Source organism: Eretmochelys imbricata, chromosome 1 (genome assembly GCF_965152235.1).
Source record: "Eretmochelys imbricata isolate rEreImb1 chromosome 1, rEreImb1.hap1, whole genome shotgun sequence".
Classification (NCBI taxonomy): domain Eukaryota; kingdom Metazoa; phylum Chordata; order Testudines; family Cheloniidae; genus Eretmochelys; species Eretmochelys imbricata.
The window spans coordinates 234,494,733-234,513,117 of record NC_135572.1 but is presented as its reverse complement, the minus strand read 5'-3'; the positions used below and the strand labels follow the sequence as shown (position 1 = coordinate 234,513,117).

The window sequence follows — 18,385 nt, the reverse complement described above, 5'->3', positions numbered from 1 at the left end:
TATTTTTGATATGTATTAACTGTATTTAAAGGAAAGCTAAATTAGCAGAAGAGATTTTTAGATATCTAATTAGAAGGAATATTAAACTAAAAATACTTGACTGCCAAATAAAGTATTTCAACAGACTTGTGAGGAAGATTAGGACTAAGAATTCAAATCCCATTATCAACACTGAAAGTAAGTTTCAGTTGTTTTAAGATCATATGCTTTTTTAAAAATTGTTTTGGGGTTAATTTAACATCTGGTTAAACTAAACGGATTGGAGGACTCAGTAACTGATATTATTAACAATGGGATATAGTCTTTCATCTGCTTGTCACCAATTCAAATCCACCATAGTTCCCTAATTACCAAGAGTGCTTATGCACAGATGGTTCCATAGTCTATGTGATTTTACTCTATTTCCCAGTGGATTTACACCTCCAACTCATAAAAACACACTATCACCATTAGCATCCTTACTGGTAGTCTCAGAGAGGCCAAGAACTGAACAGATAAGAAAAATGAACATTCACCTTGGAAGTAGTTCTTCAGAGGACTATTTGGGCTCATTAATAGGCCAATGTGGAGAAGGTGATATTGTGAGGCACCTTCTCCATAAATAAAAGACTTTGGTCTCTAGTGATGTCAAGTAAGCGGCTGTGATCCAGGGATCCCTTGGTACCAACTGGCAGAGTGCACAGGGTTTTACAGGGATCCCCTGGGTTGGATATATGCATAATAGTTCACTGAAGCATGGCAAGTGAGTTCTCTACCAAGAGCCAGTAGCCCACTGGTTATCATACTCACTACAAAATATGTGTACAGATAATATTTAAGGAATTATGTTTTATACTAAAAATTATGCTCTTAAGGTCTTGGAGTTAAAGCAAGTCACCAGGAGGTGACATACCTCAGAAATGTTCCTTTTGGACAGAAGGCAGCACACACCCGTCTCCTTGTCTGGTCATTTGTGTATTGTTTGCCTCATGATGTATGCCTTTTTGCATACTGAGCCACAGGCAGAAGAGGTGATTGTGAAATCTACAGAAATTCACAGGATGAAAGAAACTGAAGCGGATGGCCTGCTTACTACTAAAGACAAAAGGACTGTTAGGGTATATCTGGGGATACAAGGAAACACACAGGATCCTTCACTCAGGAGGCAAGCTTACAGCACGGCTCTCTCATGAAAGGAGGGTCACAGACAACCCTGGTTGTAAAACACTGCAAGGATTTTCAATGAGCAATACTCAACAAGATACTCTCATGTCTTATAATTAAGCCTCTACTCTAGAAAGTGTGTTTTGATTTTGTTGTATAAACGTAATAATTTGTTTCCAATACTTCTACTTGCTATTATTAGAATCTCTAAGGTTTGTTAAACTTATTTACAGTGAAGTCAAGGATAAGTGCTGTGTGTGTTAAGAGGAGTGGTGATCTGAGGTAGAATTGGTAAGTGGCAGTGCCCTGTTTCTTTGGAAGCAGCAAACCTGGGAATACTGTGAGCACCCAGTGGACTGGGCCTGGACACTCCAGGGAGATGCTCAGAGGGCTTGAGAGTTGGATCATGCCTATCGCCAACCTGCAGAGACACAGTGGGGCTTGTGAGTCCTAGAGACGAGTTCTTGCATTGTTCATGGCTGATAGAGTTGGGGTGCTGACCCCTAGCAGGCACAGACAAGGCTTCCTTTTGCTTAAGGACAGGTGGTAGCCAGAGGCCTGACAACCCTGGATACACCAGAAGGCATCACAATGGCACCTTTCAAAAGCAGTAAGTTCACACTTTAAGAAGATTAACACAAACTAGACAGGACAAAGAACTTCGGAAAATATATTTAAAGAAAAACTGTACTTGTCAAAGAGGAACTAGATGTCCTAACAAGATTTTCCATCCACAATATTTATGTGTATTTATAAGTTGAGACAAGAATTATTTTGGCTCAGGAAATAAAGCTGTTAGCCAATTTTAGGTGTTTTGTTTTTTTTTAAAATCCAGAACATGAAGATCTTTTCCAACCTATAAACTGAAGCACAGAAATTACTGGTTTTCCCATGATGAATAATGCTTCCCCCTACCTCCCTTCCACACCCTCTATTGCCCAACACAAACCAAACCCTTGCAATTCCCATTTTATGGCCTAGACTTCTTAGGCTAGGACAAGACTTCTATTCGTGCAGGACTAATTACCTGTTTGGCTGACGAGGGAGCAGCATTAGCCATCTAGTCCCATGGACCAAGCATGTTACCTCTACAGCACTCCGAATCTGCACTCAAGCTTTGGGAGGTTACCAAGTTCCTTAAATGCTTACCTGAAAAACCATGCAGTTCCTTGCTTTGACAATTATGCCTATTTTTTCAAGCTCTGCTGTGTAAACAGATCGGCTAACAGCTTTATCATTGAAAAGAAACTCAGAACAACTACCTAATAAAGGAAGAAATAACAAAATTTAAGTATCATGTAAACAAATATTAAAACTATTAATTTACGTTGTGCATTTGACACTTTATTTAATCAGTTCACCTGTTCCCCTTTTGTAAATCAAGAATATCTACACTTCTTCTGAGGTCCAGAAGGAGGTGAGTGACAAACCATGTGAAAGTCTCTGGTGAAGATAAGACGGGGGGAGGGAGGGAGGGAGGGGGAAAACAAGGTTGATATCAGGGTAGCGGGTCTGCTATAGACAACTAGATCAGGAGGAAGTAGTGGATGAGGCATTTCTATGAGAAACTTCTAGAACAGAAATATCCAAAACATAAGACCTGTTAGTAATGGTGGATTTTAACTACCCAGATATCAGGTGGGAAAGTAATATGACAAAACACAAAATGTCCAGTAAGTTCTTGGAATGTGTTGCACAGAACTTTTTATTTCCGAAGGTAGTGGAGAACAGCAGCCATTTTAGGCCTGATACTGACTAACAAGAAGGAATTGGTTGCAAATCCAAAAGTGGAAGAGAACTGACAGTAATCATAATATGATACATTTCATGATTTGAAAGAAAGGAAAAATTGAGGGCAGCAGAATAAGGAGGGGGGGAAAAAAAAGACTTCAAAAAAGCAGACTTTAACAAACTTGGAGAACTGGTAGGGGAGGTTCCATGGGAAGAAAAGATAAGTGGAAAAAGGAGTTCAGGAGAGCTGGCAGCTTCTCAAGAAGATAATATTAAAGACACAACAGCAAACTATCCCAATGGGAAAGAAAGATAGGAAGAACAATAAGAGGCCAATTGAGCTGCATCAGGAGCTCTTAAATGACCTGAAAATCAAAAAGGAATCCTACAGAAAGTAGAAACATGAACAAATTGCTAAGGATGAGTACAGAAGACTAGTACAAGCATGTAGGTACAAAATGAGAGAGGCTACAGCGCAAAATGACTTACACCTAGCAAAGCACATAAAAAGGCAGTAAGACGTTCTATATATACACAGGAAAGTGTAGATCTTAGCTACTACTACTTAGCGGGAAAGGAGAGCTACTAACTGACTACACCATGATGGAAGAGATTCATGCCTGTTTTACTTCAGTCTACACTAAGAAGGTTAATTGTCATTGGATGCTTAACACAATTAAACAACAAAATGGAAGGAATGCAAGCCAGAACAGGGAAAGAACAGATTAAATATTTAGCTAAATTAGATGTATTCAAGTTGTTAAGGCCTGACAAAGTTCACTCTAGGGTACTTAAAGAACTAGCTGAAGCAATCTCAGAACCATTAGAGATTACCTTCGAGTTACTAGCAGTAAACATGATATATCTTGATTTCAATAAAGTTTTTGACACTGTCCCACTTGACACTCTCATAAGCAAGCTAGGATAAAGTGGTCTATATGAAATTGCTATAAAATGGATGCACAACTGGTTGAAAAACCATACTCAAAGAGTATCAATGAGTCACTATCAAACTGGGAGGTTGGATTTAATGGAGTCCTGCAGGGGTCTGTTCTGGTAATATTCAATATTTTTATCCATTACTTGGATTAATGGAGTGGAGAGTATGCTTATAAAATTTGCTGATGACGCTAAGTTGGGAAGGGTTGAAAGGACTTTGGAAGACAGGATTAGAATTCAAAGTTACCATGACAAATCAGAGTATTAGTCTGAAACCAACAAGATGAAATTCAATAGATAAGTTCAAAGTACTTAATTTAGAAAGGAAAAAAATTAAATATACCCTACAAAATGGGGAATAACTGGTTAGGTAGTACTACTGCTGAAAAGGGGTTATAGTGGATTACAAAATAAATGAGAGTCAATAATGTGATGCGCTTGCAAAAAAAGCTAATATCATTCGGTGGTGTATTAACAGGAGTGTTGTACATAAGACACGGGAGGTAACTGTTCCAGTCTACTCAGAATTGGTGAGGGCTTCAGCTGGAGTACTGTGTCCAGTTTTACTTAAGGAAAGATATGGACAAACTGGAGAGAGTTCAGAGAAGAATTAAAAAAATGATCAACACTTTAGAAAACCTGAACTATGAGGAAAGAGTTAAAAATACTGGACATGTTCAGTCTTAAAAGACAACTAAAGCGGGACAGGATAACAGTCTCCAAATATTTTAAGGGCTGTTCTAAAGAGAACAGTAATCAGCTGCCCATGTCCACTGAAGGGAGGACAACTAGTAGTCATCTTAATCTATAGCTAGGGAGCTTACATTAGATATTACAAAACACTATCAGACTAAGCCCTGGTGTACACTAGGACTTTAGGTCGAATTTAGCAGCATTAAATCGATGTAAACCTGCACCCATCCACACGATGAAGCCTTTTATTTCGACTTAAAGGGCTCTTAAAATCGATTTCCTTAATCCACCCCTGACAAGTGGATTAGCGCTTAAATCGGCCTTGCCGGCTCGAATTTGGGGTACTGTGGACACAATTCGATGGTATTGGCCTCCGGGAGCTATCCCAGAGTGCTCCATTGTGACCGCTCTGGACAGCACTCTCAACTCAGATGCACTGGCCAGGTAGACAGGAAAAGAACCGCGAACTTTTGAATCTCATTTCCTGTTTAGCCAGCGTGGCAAGCTGCAGGTGACCATGCAGAGCTCATCAGCAGAGGTGACCATGATGGAGTCCCAGAATCGCAAAAGAGCTCCAGCATGGACCGAACAGGAGGTACGGGATCTGATCGCTGTATGGGGAGAAGAATCCATGCTATCAGAACTCCGTTCCAGTTTTCGAAATGCCAAAACCTTTGTCAAAATCTCCCAGGGCATGAAGGACAGAGGCCATAACAGGGACCCGAAGCAGTGCCGCGTGAAACTGAAGGAGCTGAGGCAAGCCTACCAGAAAACCAGAGAGGTGAACGGCCGCTTCGGGTCAGAGCCCCAAACATGCCGCTTCTATGATGAGCTGCATGCCATTTTAGGGGGTTCAGCCACCACTACCCCAGCCATGTTGTTTGACTCCTTCAATGGAGATGGAGGCAATATGGAAGCAGGTTTTGGGGACGAAGAAGATGAAGATGAGGTTGTAGATAGCTTAAAGCAAGCAAGCGGAGAAATCGGTTTTCCCGACAGCCAGGAACTGTTTCTCACCCTGGACCTGGAGCCAGTATCCCCCGAACCCACCCAAGGCTGCCTCCTGGACCCAGCAGGCGGAGAAGGGACCTCCGGTGAGTGTACCTTTTAAAATACTATACATGGTTTAAAAGCAAGCATGTGAAAGGATTACTTTGCCCTGGCATTCGCGGCTCTCCTGGATGTACTCCCAAAGCCTTTGCAAAAGGTTTCTGGGGAGGGCAGCCTTATTGCGTCCTTCATGGTAGGACACTTTACCACTTCAGGCCAGTAACACGCACTCGGGAATCATTGTACAACAAAGCATTGCAGTGTATGTTTGCTGGCGTTCAAACAACATCCGTTCTTTATCTCTCTGTGTTATCCTCAGGAGAGTGAGATATCATTCATGGTCACCTGATTGAAATAGAGTGCTTTTCTTCAGGGGACACTCAGAGGAGCCCATTCCTGCTGGGCTGTTTGCCTGTGGCTAAAGAGAAATGTTCCCTGCTGTTAGCCACAGGGAGGGGGGAGGGTTGAGGGGGTAGCCACACGGTGGGGGGAGGCAAAATGCGACCTTGTAACAAAAGCACATGTGCTATGTATGTAATGTTAACAGCAAGGTTTACCCTGAAAGAGTGCAGCCACTGTTTTATAAAATGTGTCTTTTTAAATACCGCTGTCCCTTTTTTTTTTCCTCCACCAGCTGCATGTGTTTCAAGGATCACAGGATCTTCTCCTTCCCAGAGGCTAGTGAAGCTTAGAAAGAAAAAAAAAAAAAACGCACTCGAGATGAAATGTTCTCCGAGCTCATGCTGTCCTCCCACACTGACAGAGCACAGACGAATGCATGGAGGCAAATAATGTTAGAGTGCAGGAAAGCACAAAATGACCGGGAGGAGAGGTGGCGGGCTGAAGCTCAAATGTGGCGGCAGCGTGATGAGAGGAGGCAGGATTCAATGCTGAGGCTGCTGGAGGACCAAACCAGTATGCTCCAGTGTATGGTTGAGCTGCAGCAAAGGCAGCTGGAGCACGGACTGCCACTACAGCCCCCGTGTAACCAACCGCCCTCCTCCCCAAGTTCCATAGCCTCCACACCCAGACGCCCAAGAATACGGTGGGGGGGGCCACCAGCCAACCAGCCACTCCGCCACAGAGGATTGCCCAAAAAAAAGAAGGCTGGCATTCCATAAATTTTAAAGTTGTAAACTTTTAAAGTGCTGTGTGGCATTTTCCTTCCCTCCTCCACCACCCCTCCTGGGCTACCTTGGTAGTCATCCCCCTATTTGTGTGATGAATGAATAAAGAATGCATGAATGTGAAGCAACAATGACTTTATTGCCTCTGCAAGCGGTGATCGAAGGGAGGAGGGGAGGGTGGTTAGCTTACAGGGAAGTAGAGTGAACCAAGGGGCGGGGGGTTTCATCAAGGAGAAACAAACAGAACTTTCACACCGTAGCCTGGCCAGTCATGAAACTGGTTTTCAAAGCTTCTCTGATGCGTACCGCGCCCTCCTGTGCTCTTCTAACCGCCCTGGTGTCTGGCTGCGCAGAACCAGCAGCCAGTCGATTTGCCTCAACCTCCCACCCCGCCATAAACGTCTCCCCCTTACTCTCACAGATATTGTGGAGCACACAGCAAGCAGTAATAACAGTGGGAACATTGGTTTCGCTGAGGTCTAAGTGAGTCAGTAAACTGCGCCAGCGCACCTTTAAACGTCCAAATGCACATTCTACCACCATTCTGCACTTGCTCAGCCTGTAGTTGAACAGCTCCTGACTACTGTCCAGGCTGCCTGTGTACGGTTTCATGAGCCATGGCATTAAGGGGTAGGCTGGGTCCCCAAGGATACATATGGGCATTTCAACATCCCCAACAGTTATTTTCTGGTCTGGGAATAAAGCCCTTCCTGCAGCTTTTGAAACAGACCAGAGTTCCTGAAGATGCGAGCGTCATGTACCTTTCCCGGCCATCCCACGTTGATGTTAGTGAAACGTCCCTTGTGATCCACCAGAGCTTGCAGCACTATTGAAAAGTACCCCTTGCGGTTTATGTACTCGGCGGCTTGGTACTCCGGTGCCAAGATAGGGATATGGGTTCCGTCTATGGCCCCACCACAGTTAGGGAATCCCATTGCAGCAAAGCCATCCACTATGACCTGCACATTTCCCAGGGTCACTACCCTTGATATCAGCAGATCTTTGATTGCGTGGGCTACTTGCATCACAGCAGCCCCAACAGTAGATTTGCCCACTCCAAATTGATTCCCAACTGACTGGTAGCTGTCTGGCGTTGCAAGCTTCCACAGGGTTGTCACCACTCGCTTCTCAACTGTGAGGGCTGCTCTCATCTTGGTATTCATGTGCCTCAGTGCCGGGGAAAGCAAGTCACAAAGTTCCATGAAAGTGCCCTTACGCATGCGAAAGTTTCGCAGCCACTGGGAATCGTCCCAGACCCGCAACACTATGCGGTCCCACCAGTCTGTGCTTGTTTCCCGAGCCCAGAATCGGCATTCCACAGCATGAACCTGCCCCATTAGCACCATGATGCATGCATTGGCAGGGCCCATGCTTTCAGAGAAATCTGTGTCCATGTCCTGATCACTCACGTGACCACGCTGACGTCGCCTCCTTGCCCGGTATCGCTTTGCCAGGTTCTGGTGCTGCATATACTGCTGGATAATGCGTGTGGTGTTTAATGTGCTCCTAATTGCCAAAGTGAGCTGAGCGGCCTCCATGCTTGCCTTGGTATGGCGTCCGCACAGAAAAAAGGCGCGGAACGGTTGTCTGCCGTTGCTCTGATGGAGGGAGGGGCGACTGACGACATGGCTTACAGGGTTGGCTTCAGGGAGCTAAAATCAACAAAGGGGGTGGCTTTACATCAAGGAGTATTTCAGGCAGGACTTCACGGAGGGTTCCAATAAGAAATGGTGCACCTAAGTTATTGTTCTTATTGGAACAAGCAGGTTGGTCTGGCCTCTGATTGATACATGGCTAGATTTACCTCGCTACACCTTCTCTGTGAGTGACTGCAGTGTGACCTAGAGGAATGAGTCCCCTACACAGGGGAGGAGGCAAATGAGTACAAAACCAATCTGGTCTATTTCTTGTTTTGATCCACTCCATCTATCTTTTACATCTTTGGCTGGCAGCAGACGGTGCAGAAGGACTGCATGCCATCCACATCTCATGGCTGCTCGGAAGAAGATGGTACACTACGACTGCTAGCCATCCTCATCTTTTGCCTGCCCGGCAGAAGATGGTACAGTATGACTGCTAGCAATTCGTATCGCCTGCCTGCTCACCATAAGACAGTTCAATAGGACTGACTGCAGGACTAAAGAGAATGATCTGGTCAAGTCACTCCAAAGTTAGTCCCTGCGCCCATGTCTGCCCAGGCGCTCCCAGACGACATGGCCAGGAGCACCTCGGACACGACGAGGACGGCTACCAGTCGTACTGCACCGTCTGCTGCCAGAAGGCAATGGGTTGCTGCTACTGTGTAGCAATGCCGTACCGCGTCTGCCAGCACCCAGGAGACATACGGTGACGGTTACCTGAGCAGGCTCCATGCTCGCCGTGGTATGGCGTCTGCACAGGTAACTCAGGAAAAGAGGCACGAAACGACTGTCTGCCCTTGCTTTCACGGAGGGAGGGAGGGAAGGGGGGCCTGACGATATGTACCCAGAACCACCCGTGACAATGTTTTAGCCCCATCAGGCATTGGGATCTCAACCCAGAATTCCAATGGGCAGCGGAGACTGCGGGAACTGTGGGATAGCTATCCACAGTGCAACACTCTGGAAGTCGACTCTAGCCTCGGTACTGTGGAAGCACTCCACCGAGTTAATACACTTAATGCACTTAGAGCATTGTCTGTGGGGACGCACACACTCGAATATATAAAACCGATTTCTAAAAAACCGACTTCTATAAATTCGATCTTATTCCGTAGTGTAGACATACCCTAACAAAGTATTGCAACAGGTTACCAAGGGAAGTTATGGAATCCTCATCATTGGAGGCTTTTAAGAACAGCTTAAACATGGTCTAGGTAATCCTGCTTCAAAATGGAGGGTGGACTAGATGACCTCTCGAGGTCCCTTCTAGCTCTACATTTCTGTGATTCTATGATCTCCAGAATGCAACCATTATTTTCAAATATGGACATTACAGCATTAGCCACACCTGTTTCTACCAGTCTTTACTACCATAACATACTCAGGACTACCCTGAAGTCCACTCGGGCACTGGAGCTAGAGCAGACACAGCTGCTCTCCTCCTGAGTGGCGTGGGGCAGTTGCATCTCCTTTGCTCAGGTCTCTGCACTGGCTTCCTTTTCTTTTCTATGTGGGATTCGAAGTGTCAACCTTTAAAGACTGGAATGGTCAGTGACCATTAGATACAGCTACCAATTCTATACCTCACCTAAAAGTAATTAGGATTGGATTTGAGAATGCTTCCAGTGTTGGAAACCGTGGCCCAGATTCTCAAAGGTATCTAAGCACCTAACTCCCATTGATTTCAATGAAAGTTAGGAGTCTAAATAGCACAGAGAATTTGGGCTTTCGTCCATAATATGGCTTTCACAGAGGAATTCCCCATGGAACTCACTTCCTTTGGTAAACTCTCAGAGTCACAGTTGGGCAATCATGGGGAGGGAAAGGGGGGAACTTAACATGTATTTTGTTTAGCATCTGATTAACTCTTCTTCTTGGTTACTGTTTTCATCCTTATAATTACAACACTGGGCTACCATGAAAAGGTACTATAAAAATTGGCTTAATTCCAAAGGATTAATTAGCCCATGTTGTACCATCAGATTATTATATATTTAAGATTTAAAAATAAATACTCCACTGCAAGTTTTCTGTATCGAACAGAAAATATCTGAAACAAAACCTACTACACCTCTACCCTGATATAATGTGGTCCTCGGGAGCCAAAAAAATCTTATCACGTTATAGATGAAACCGCATTACATCGAACTTGCTTTGGCCTCAAGCATTTCCATTACTAATAGTCACTTCCCGCCCCCTGACTGAGTCCTCAGAACCCCCGACCCATCCAACCCCCCCGCTCCTTGTCCCCTGACTGCCCCCTCCAGAGACCCCCCCATCCCTAATCACCCCCAGGACCCTACCCAACCCCCCTGCTCCCTGTCCCATGACTGCCCCGACCCCTATCCACACCCCCACCCCCTGACAGGCCCCCCGGGACTCCCACACCCTACCCAACACCCCCCCGTTCCCCATCCCCTGACCGCCCTGCCCCTAGAACCTCTGAACCATCCAACTCCCCCTTCTCCCTGACACCCCCTCCTCCCCCGAGACCCTCTGCCCCTTATCCAGTCCTTCAGCCGGGCACCCTTAACACGCCACTCAGAGCAGCGTGTCGGAGCCAGACACGCTGATCCACCGGAGAGTTCAGCCCCACCCCCCAGAGCGCTTCTTTACCGCATTATATCCGAATTCGTGTTATATCTGGGTAGAGGTGTACTTACCTCGAATGATTCTTGAAAATGTTTTCTCTTCTCCATTCTCTTCACAGTACACTATTTTCACACTTGCAGTTGAGGAAAATGGCTTTCCAACATGTGCTCCATGAATAAGTTCTCGAACACTTTTCACTCTTAAATTTGCTGTTCTTTCACCCATTACAAAACTAAGGGCATCCATTATGTTTGATTTTCCTTTAAAATGAGCAAAAACATTAACTTTTAATTTTTTAGAGTTGGATAGGTATGAATAGCCGACTACAATCTTTTATTTCTATCTCAGTTTTGTTGTCTTCCAGAACCTACGAATGCATTTAAGAAACATCTATTTAAAATAAAATTTTAGAAGAGATTTACATGTTTGAAATTTGAATTTATAACCAACAGCTAGTATCAATGATTGCAACAGATTAACTATTATAAAAGTGTTTCACCACTGAATTCCATACTTAATTTATGACACATCCAGGTATATACACCCTTTATCTAAGCATGTCTAATCTCTCCCCTTTACTTCAGTTTGCCTGACAATATCAGTTGCTCAGTACATACTACGGTCATTGATAACGTTATTTCATAATGCATTTAGAACTCTTTCTTACAGATTCTTGAATTCCAAATAATGTCTTTTTCATATTTCCTTACACTATTATGAATAATTTTTCTGCTAATATTTCTAATACTTAGCACATTATCTTTCCACCAAAACTTTTCTCCCCTCACCCTTTCTCTTATCTGTCATTCATGCTAGCACCCTCATTTTTCTGGTCTCCCAGAATCACTACTTCAGCATTACACTGTATCTTCCTCTCTCTTGCCCTCCGGCCCAAAATAGGAGAAGAGGGGGAAAAAAGGGGGAAAAAATAAGAATATTCTTGAACTGAATGTTGGGGATTACACAGTATCAGAGTTTCTTCTGGTTACTGATTCATCTAATTTATGCTGATTTAACTGGATGAGAATCTGAAAAACTTCATTCAATATTTTGAACATTAGAAACAGTGGGGGACAGGGTTGGAGTGATCCACTAACACATAAAATTAAATTAAAGCAATGAAAAATATTAACCAATACTACTTTGCATTTCTCAGACAGCTTAAATGTGGAAACTAAAAGCAAAGAGGGGTGAAGATACTTAATCAAGAGCCGAATAAGTCAATGGCAGAGCTGGAAACCGAACCCAAATGTCCCAAATCCTAAGCCCCTGCAGTAACCACTGGACAACTCTCTCTCTCCTTGGATAAGACTGTTATAGCGTCTACTGCTTTTTCTACACAGGTCCTTGACAAAAAAATCTCCCATTGGTTGAGCTGTGGTAGGTGATGCAAAACAATGCATGGCCACGTTTTTACTATCACTTAAGTTAAACTTCCTCCAAATGTGATCAAAACAAGAACAGATCCAGCTATCAGGGCTTGGTCCGTGCTGTGATTCCCAACAGCGCCAACTGGAGAGGATGTGTAAGGCTGTGTCTACATTGCACTGTCTAGTAGTAATAATAATAGAGAAATTTGCACCACTGTAAGTTTGTTTTGAGTAGAGAAAGTGGTAGAGGTCAGGGTGAGTTCAGTGATAACTACCTTAGGCTTTATCTTCACTGCTTTGAAAGGTTTTGTTTTGTTTTCCCCCAATGAGATTATCGAGCACAATCATTATCTCGCAGCAAAACCCCCAGTGGAGACAAGGCCCTTGTTGTGTTTGCCCTGAGGTAGCAGGGCAAGATCAGCACCCCAAGCCTGGACTGACCCCACAACTTAGTCTGGGGCTGGTAAAGCCTTGCCTGCACTAGAATTTGACAGTGCAACAGCTTGCACATGTTAGTCACCCTGAGGTAAACACACACCTGTCATCAGTGAAGACAAGGCCCTGACTTGGCCTTTTTGTCTAGAGGGGATGCACCCTGGGTTGCCGGACACCACCACGCAGCCAGACAAGGTTTGCTTTACGGATGTCTACGCGGCAAGCGACAGGAAGTGTGAACCCAGTGTGATGAACTCCAGCTTGCAGAGCTCAGGCTACCTCGCTAAAACCAGCTGGATAGACGCTAGGGCTGGGCCTCTTTAGCTCATCCCTGGCTTCAGACCCCCCCCAAGCGCTGTGTCCACACTGGGGTTTGGATGTTGCAGGTCCAGCGGAGTAACTGGCATTTTGCCAGTGGGATCAGGGCAGCTGCAGCCACCAATCCTCTGGGGTCTGGCCAGGAGGGGAGTCACTATCCCAGGGTGGGGTAGCTGCCCTATCCCCAGGCTGGGCCCCGCCCGGCAAAGCCCCGGAGCCCAGTGGGCTGTGGCCTGGCCTCCCCTACCTGATCCGTTGGGCCCAATGATGCAGTTGAATTTCATGAAGGGGCCGATGCTCTGCCGCCCCCGCCATGACTTGAAGTTCTCCAGCAGCAGCAGCTTCAGGTAACCCATCCCCGCGGGGTGGGGAACCGGGACCCCCGAGGGGACGGCGCCCGTTAATGTCCGAAACTCCCCTCCTCTTAGTAGTTGGTTTATATGTGGGGGGGGGGGGTGCGCGCGCGCGCAGGGGTGGACAGGTGTCACGCGCACCTTCCGCGCCGCGCGCCTCCCTCAGGCAACCTGCGGCTTCACAAAAGCGGGACCACGCAGCGCGAGACACCGAGGCGAAGCTGCCGCGTGCTAGTTTCCGCGGGAAAGGACGGCTTGTCTCGCGAGATTTCTGAGGGGCGCGGGACCAGGGAGGAGGAGCCAAGGGGGAGAGGGATACGACCGAGGAAATCTGGGGGGCGGCGGGTTCGTTCCCGTAGCAACCTGCTCTGTTGACATCGCCCGGCGGCGGCCTGGGGCTGGGGCTGGGCCTGGGCCTGGGCCGCCCGGTGGAGGTCGGTGCTCGGCCCCGGGGTGGGGAATAAGGGCTCCGGGAGATCGTCGTGGTTCGGCCTGGGTGGGACCTCGCCCCCGGCGGGCACCATGCGCAAGCTGGGCCTGCAGCGGGACCTGGCCGAGGCGGCTGCGCTGGAGCGGAGGCGGCAGGGCGAGCTGCACCGGCAGAGCCGCATCTTCAACGCCCGAGTCAGGACCGCCGGGGTAAGCGGGGTGCGCCTGCCAGGGGAGCGCGGTGGGGGGCTGCCGCCTCGTGGCGCAGTCTAGGGGCGGGCAGGCGGACTGACCCAAACTACCGCGCGGGACTGTGGGGTGCCGACTTCTACGGGGATCGATTAAATGAACGATCATACATCGGGACTCAAAGGCGGGGCCACAAGCACCTGGAAACGTGGTTTCCAGGGACCAGAAATACCCAACCCAGGAGTGACCGTGTGGGGGGTTTTGCCCTGGGGTCTCAAAGTACTTTACAAAGGTGAGAGTCTTTATCCCCTTTAATAGACAGGGAAGCACCGAGGCATGCTGGGTGGACTCACATTTAGAAGGCACTCCAATTTAGGCAGCCTCTCACTCAACATTTCCAGGGTTGGAAGATTACCTCTGCAGTTCTTATATGGGTAGCTCATCCTGCTTCCCTTGAAACCAAGGACAAAACTTCAGCTTTCTTTAATGGAAACCGAATCAGACCCTGTGTGGGTGCATATTTAGGCTGCAGGGCTGGTCTTACCATGAGGCGAACTGAGGCGACTGCCTCAGGTGCCAGACTTGGGGGGGGGGGTGCCAGTAGGACCCAGAGTTTCAAAGTTTTGGCCCAAGCGAGGGGGCATGGGGGCATCATTTGAGCTCCCTGCCTCAGGTGCCAAAATGTTGTGGGCCGGCCCTGTTAGGCTACGTTTACACTACTCACACTACTTGCGGTGGCGTGTTAGGTGTATGTAGCTACACGCCACAGTGACAAGGAGGCAGTGTCCACACTGCGGTGTGTATCTACTCGTGTCAGTGAAAGGCTGTACAGCACGGATGAGGTAGTGGGGAGCTGCTGGAGTCTTTCCCTATGGTAAACATACCTTTATGTCTGTAGGGCTTGATTCCCCACTGCCCTGTACCTTAAGTAGTCATTTAGTGCAGAGCAAGTGGAAGGTGGGCGTAAGACACTACCAAATTAGAAAAGTAGCAACACTACTGTAAATAACTGCACAAGGTACTGACAACTGAGAATCAGACCCATTATATGTCTGTCTCTTCCAGTTTGTTTTTGTTTTTTGTGGGGTGGGGGACTTCACTAACTTACATAGGTACAATGAGGCTAAATTATGTTTGTAGTCCTTTGAAAGCCTCAGATGTACTATAGGTAGGTCCCTACCAAATTCACGTTTCAGTATTGTCAAATTCACAGCCACAGTATTTGAAACTTGGTAAGTTTTATAGTGTTGTAACCCTGAGAGTCCCAACACAGAAAGGGATTGTGGGAAGGGGGGTCGCAAACCTGTTGGGGGGGTTATCGGATTGCCACCCTCCTGTCCTGTCCCTCCCCAGCTGGAGCTAGGAGCCCCCTTTGCTGGGGTGCTCCCAGCAGCACAGGGAAGACCGGACCCAACTCCACAAGGCTCCTTCAGCTGCAGGAACCCCTGGGGCTGCTGCCCAGTCCCAAAGTGTCCTGCAGCAGGAGGAGGTACCTGGAGATGGGTCTGGTCACTCCCCCTTCTCTCCCCCTTCACCCCCGAGCATCTGTGCAGGAGATGGACAAGTCTTGTCCCTCCCCAGCTCAGCTGGAGCTAGGAGCTCCCTTTGGTGGGGCACTCCTAGGAACAAGGGGACATGGGATTTCACGAGAAAGGGCTTATTTCATGGTCCGTGATGCATTTTTCACAGCCGTTAAATTGGTAGGGCCCTAACTTTAGCCATTAAGAGTATATAACCTTCAGTGTTATGAATGGTTTCAGAGTAACAGCCGTGTTAGTCTGTATTCGCAAAAAGAAAAGGAGTACTTGTGGCACCTTAGAGACTAACCAATTTATTTGAGCATGAGCTTTCGTGAGCTACAGCTCACTTCATCGGATGCATACCGTGGAAACTGCAGCAGACTTTATATACACACAGAGAATATGAAACAATACCTCCTCCCACCCCACTGTCCTGCTGGTAATAGCTTATCTAAAGTGATCATCAAGTTGGGCCATTTCCAGCACAAAACCAGGTTTTCTCACCCTCCACCCCCCCCCCCACAAATTCACTCTCCTGCTGGTGATAGCCTATCCAAAGTGACAACTCTCTACACAATGTGCATGATAATCAAGTTGGGCCATTTCCAGCACAAATCCAGGTTCTCTCACCCCCCCACCACCATACACACACAAACTCACTCTCCTGCTGGCAATAGCTCATCAAATAAATGGACACAAATCAGATGTCAAGAATTATAACATTCATAAACCAGTCGGAGAACACTTCAATCTCTCTGGTCACGCAATCACAGACATGAAGGTCACTATCTTAAAACAAAAAAAACTTCAAATCCAGACTCCAGCGAGAAACTGCTGAATTGGAATTCATTTGCAAATTGGATACTATTAATTTAGGCTTAAATAGAGACTGGGAGTGGCTAAGTCATTATGCAAGGTAGCCTATTTCCCCTTGTTTTTTCCTACCCCCCCCCCCCCCCCGGATGTTCTGGTTTAACTTGGATTTAAACTTGGAGAGTGGTCAGTTTGGATGAGCTATTACCAGCAGGAGAGTGAGTTTGTGTGTGTATGGGGGTGGGGGGGTGAGAAAACCTGGATTTGTGCTGGAAATGGCCCAACTTGATGATCATGCACATTGTGTAGAGAGTTGTCACTTTGGATGGGCTATTACCTGCAGGAGAGTGAATTTGTGTGGGGGGGTGGAGGGTGAGAAAACCTGGATTTGTGCTGGAAATGGCCCAACTTGATGATCACTTTAGATAAGCTATTACCAGCAGGACAGTGGGGTGGGAGGAGGTATTGTTTCATATTCTCTGTGTGTATATAAAGTCTGCTGCAGTTTCCACGGTATGCATCTGATGAAGTGAGTCTGTAGCTCACGAAAGCTCATGCGCAAATAAATTGGTTAGTCTCTAAGGTGCCACAAGTACTCCTTTTCTTTTAGTGTTATGAATGTATGAACAATTTTGTATTAGTATCACATAAAACTAGATTCAGAATTGGTGAAATCGGTTTCCATCCATTGACTTCAGTGGATTAGACCTGTTTATGACTGGTCTTAATTTGATCCTTAGAGTGTTAAGGTTGAATATCAATGAGTCATTGGAAGGATAATTTTACCTAAATTTTCTGTAAATCCTTGGATTTATGCCTGGGGCCTTTATGCCACAGTCACCTTAGTTACAAGGGAATAAGGTGGACCAGTGGTCCATCTGATCCAGTATTCTGTTACCAGTAGTGGCCAGTGCTAGATGCTTCTGAGGAGGGTGCAAGAAATCGTGTACTTGGCAATTGTCGGACAGTTTGCCCACACAGGTAAAGTAACTAGACAACTGAAGACCAGTTTCTTGCACAGGGACATTCATCATTTGGCTTTTGCCATGACTTATATGTCTGCTACATGATTTTAAAAGTTTAAAAGATAAATCCTCAGCTGATGTAAATCTGCATATTTCCACTTAATGGAACTGTGCTGATCTGTACCATCTGAGGATCTGGCCCAAAGACTTTTGCACTAGTATGTTGAATCAATTTGCAGGAGAGATAAACCTAAGACAGGATTCTATACATGTTTTTGTTGGTTTAAATTAAAATAGTGTAATGTATTCAACATGTTTCAGAGTAGCAACCTTGTTAGTCTGTATCCGCAAAAAGAAAAGGAGTACTTGTGGCACCTTAGAGACTAACAAATTTATTTGAGCATAAGCTTTCGTGAGCACTGAATGCATCTGATGAAGTGAGCTGTAGCTCACGAAAGCTTATGCTCAAATAAATTTGTTAGTCTCTAAGGTGCCACAAGTACTCCTTTTCTTTTTGTATTCAACATGTGAAAGGTAACATTCGGAGTGGGGGTTGTCCTGTGCTCTGAAATTAAGCATAGCACAAAGTAGAAAGATCCTGAAGCCTACAAAATATACAGTATATTTGTGCTTCCAGTCACATTTTTAAAGTGCTTGTATACTACATACGGGCATAGATTTTAATATTATCAGTTCTGTTTAGCTGCTACTTCTGAAGAAGTTTGAAGCAAGCCAGTATCTGACTTCTGAACACTCCACAAATGTTGGAAAAGAGACTGAATCAAAAAGGGCAGGGAGTGTACAGAGTGGTTCACTGGCATGGGAATGGGAGTCAGGAGACCTTATTTCTATTCTTAACTAACATTAACTTATTGTGTGATCTCAGGTAAATCACTTTCCTTCTTTATGCACACCTTACCTCATCTGCAATGTGGGGTTAATTATGCTCACCCCAGTCTTTGTAAACGTGCTCTGAGATATTTAGCTTTTTTCATTTATAGAAGAGCTAATTTAATTTAGAGCTCATTCTTCTCAGCATCAGGAATTTCTTAAAAGAATGCAAATACAAAACCAAATC

General features: G+C 46.0%; 2 protein-coding genes across 4 annotated transcripts in view; one reads left to right on the top strand and one right to left on the bottom strand.

The window, feature by feature from the left end:
- Positions 1–13,394, bottom strand: part of SMC1B (structural maintenance of chromosomes 1B) — a 65,874-nt gene extending 52,480 nt beyond the window's left edge. For all 3 annotated transcript variants that reach the window (XM_077807442.1, XM_077807443.1, XM_077807440.1), the window contains exons 1-3: positions 13,286–13,394; positions 10,987–11,175; positions 2,293–2,405 (exon numbers count right to left, since the gene is read on the bottom strand). In XM_077807442.1, coding sequence (XP_077663568.1) covers positions 2,293–2,405; positions 10,987–11,175; positions 13,286–13,394 — 411 coding nt within the window. The remainder of the gene's footprint in view (positions 1–2,292; positions 2,406–10,986; positions 11,176–13,285) is intronic.
- A 519-nt stretch (positions 13,395–13,913) lies between these two features.
- RIBC2 (RIB43A domain with coiled-coils 2) overlaps positions 13,914–18,385 on the top strand; it is a 29,550-nt gene continuing 25,078 nt past the window's right edge. The window contains exon 1 of the mRNA XM_077807439.1: positions 13,914–14,030. Within this exon, the coding sequence (XP_077663565.1) occupies positions 13,914–14,030 (117 nt within the window). The remainder of the gene's footprint in view (positions 14,031–18,385) is intronic.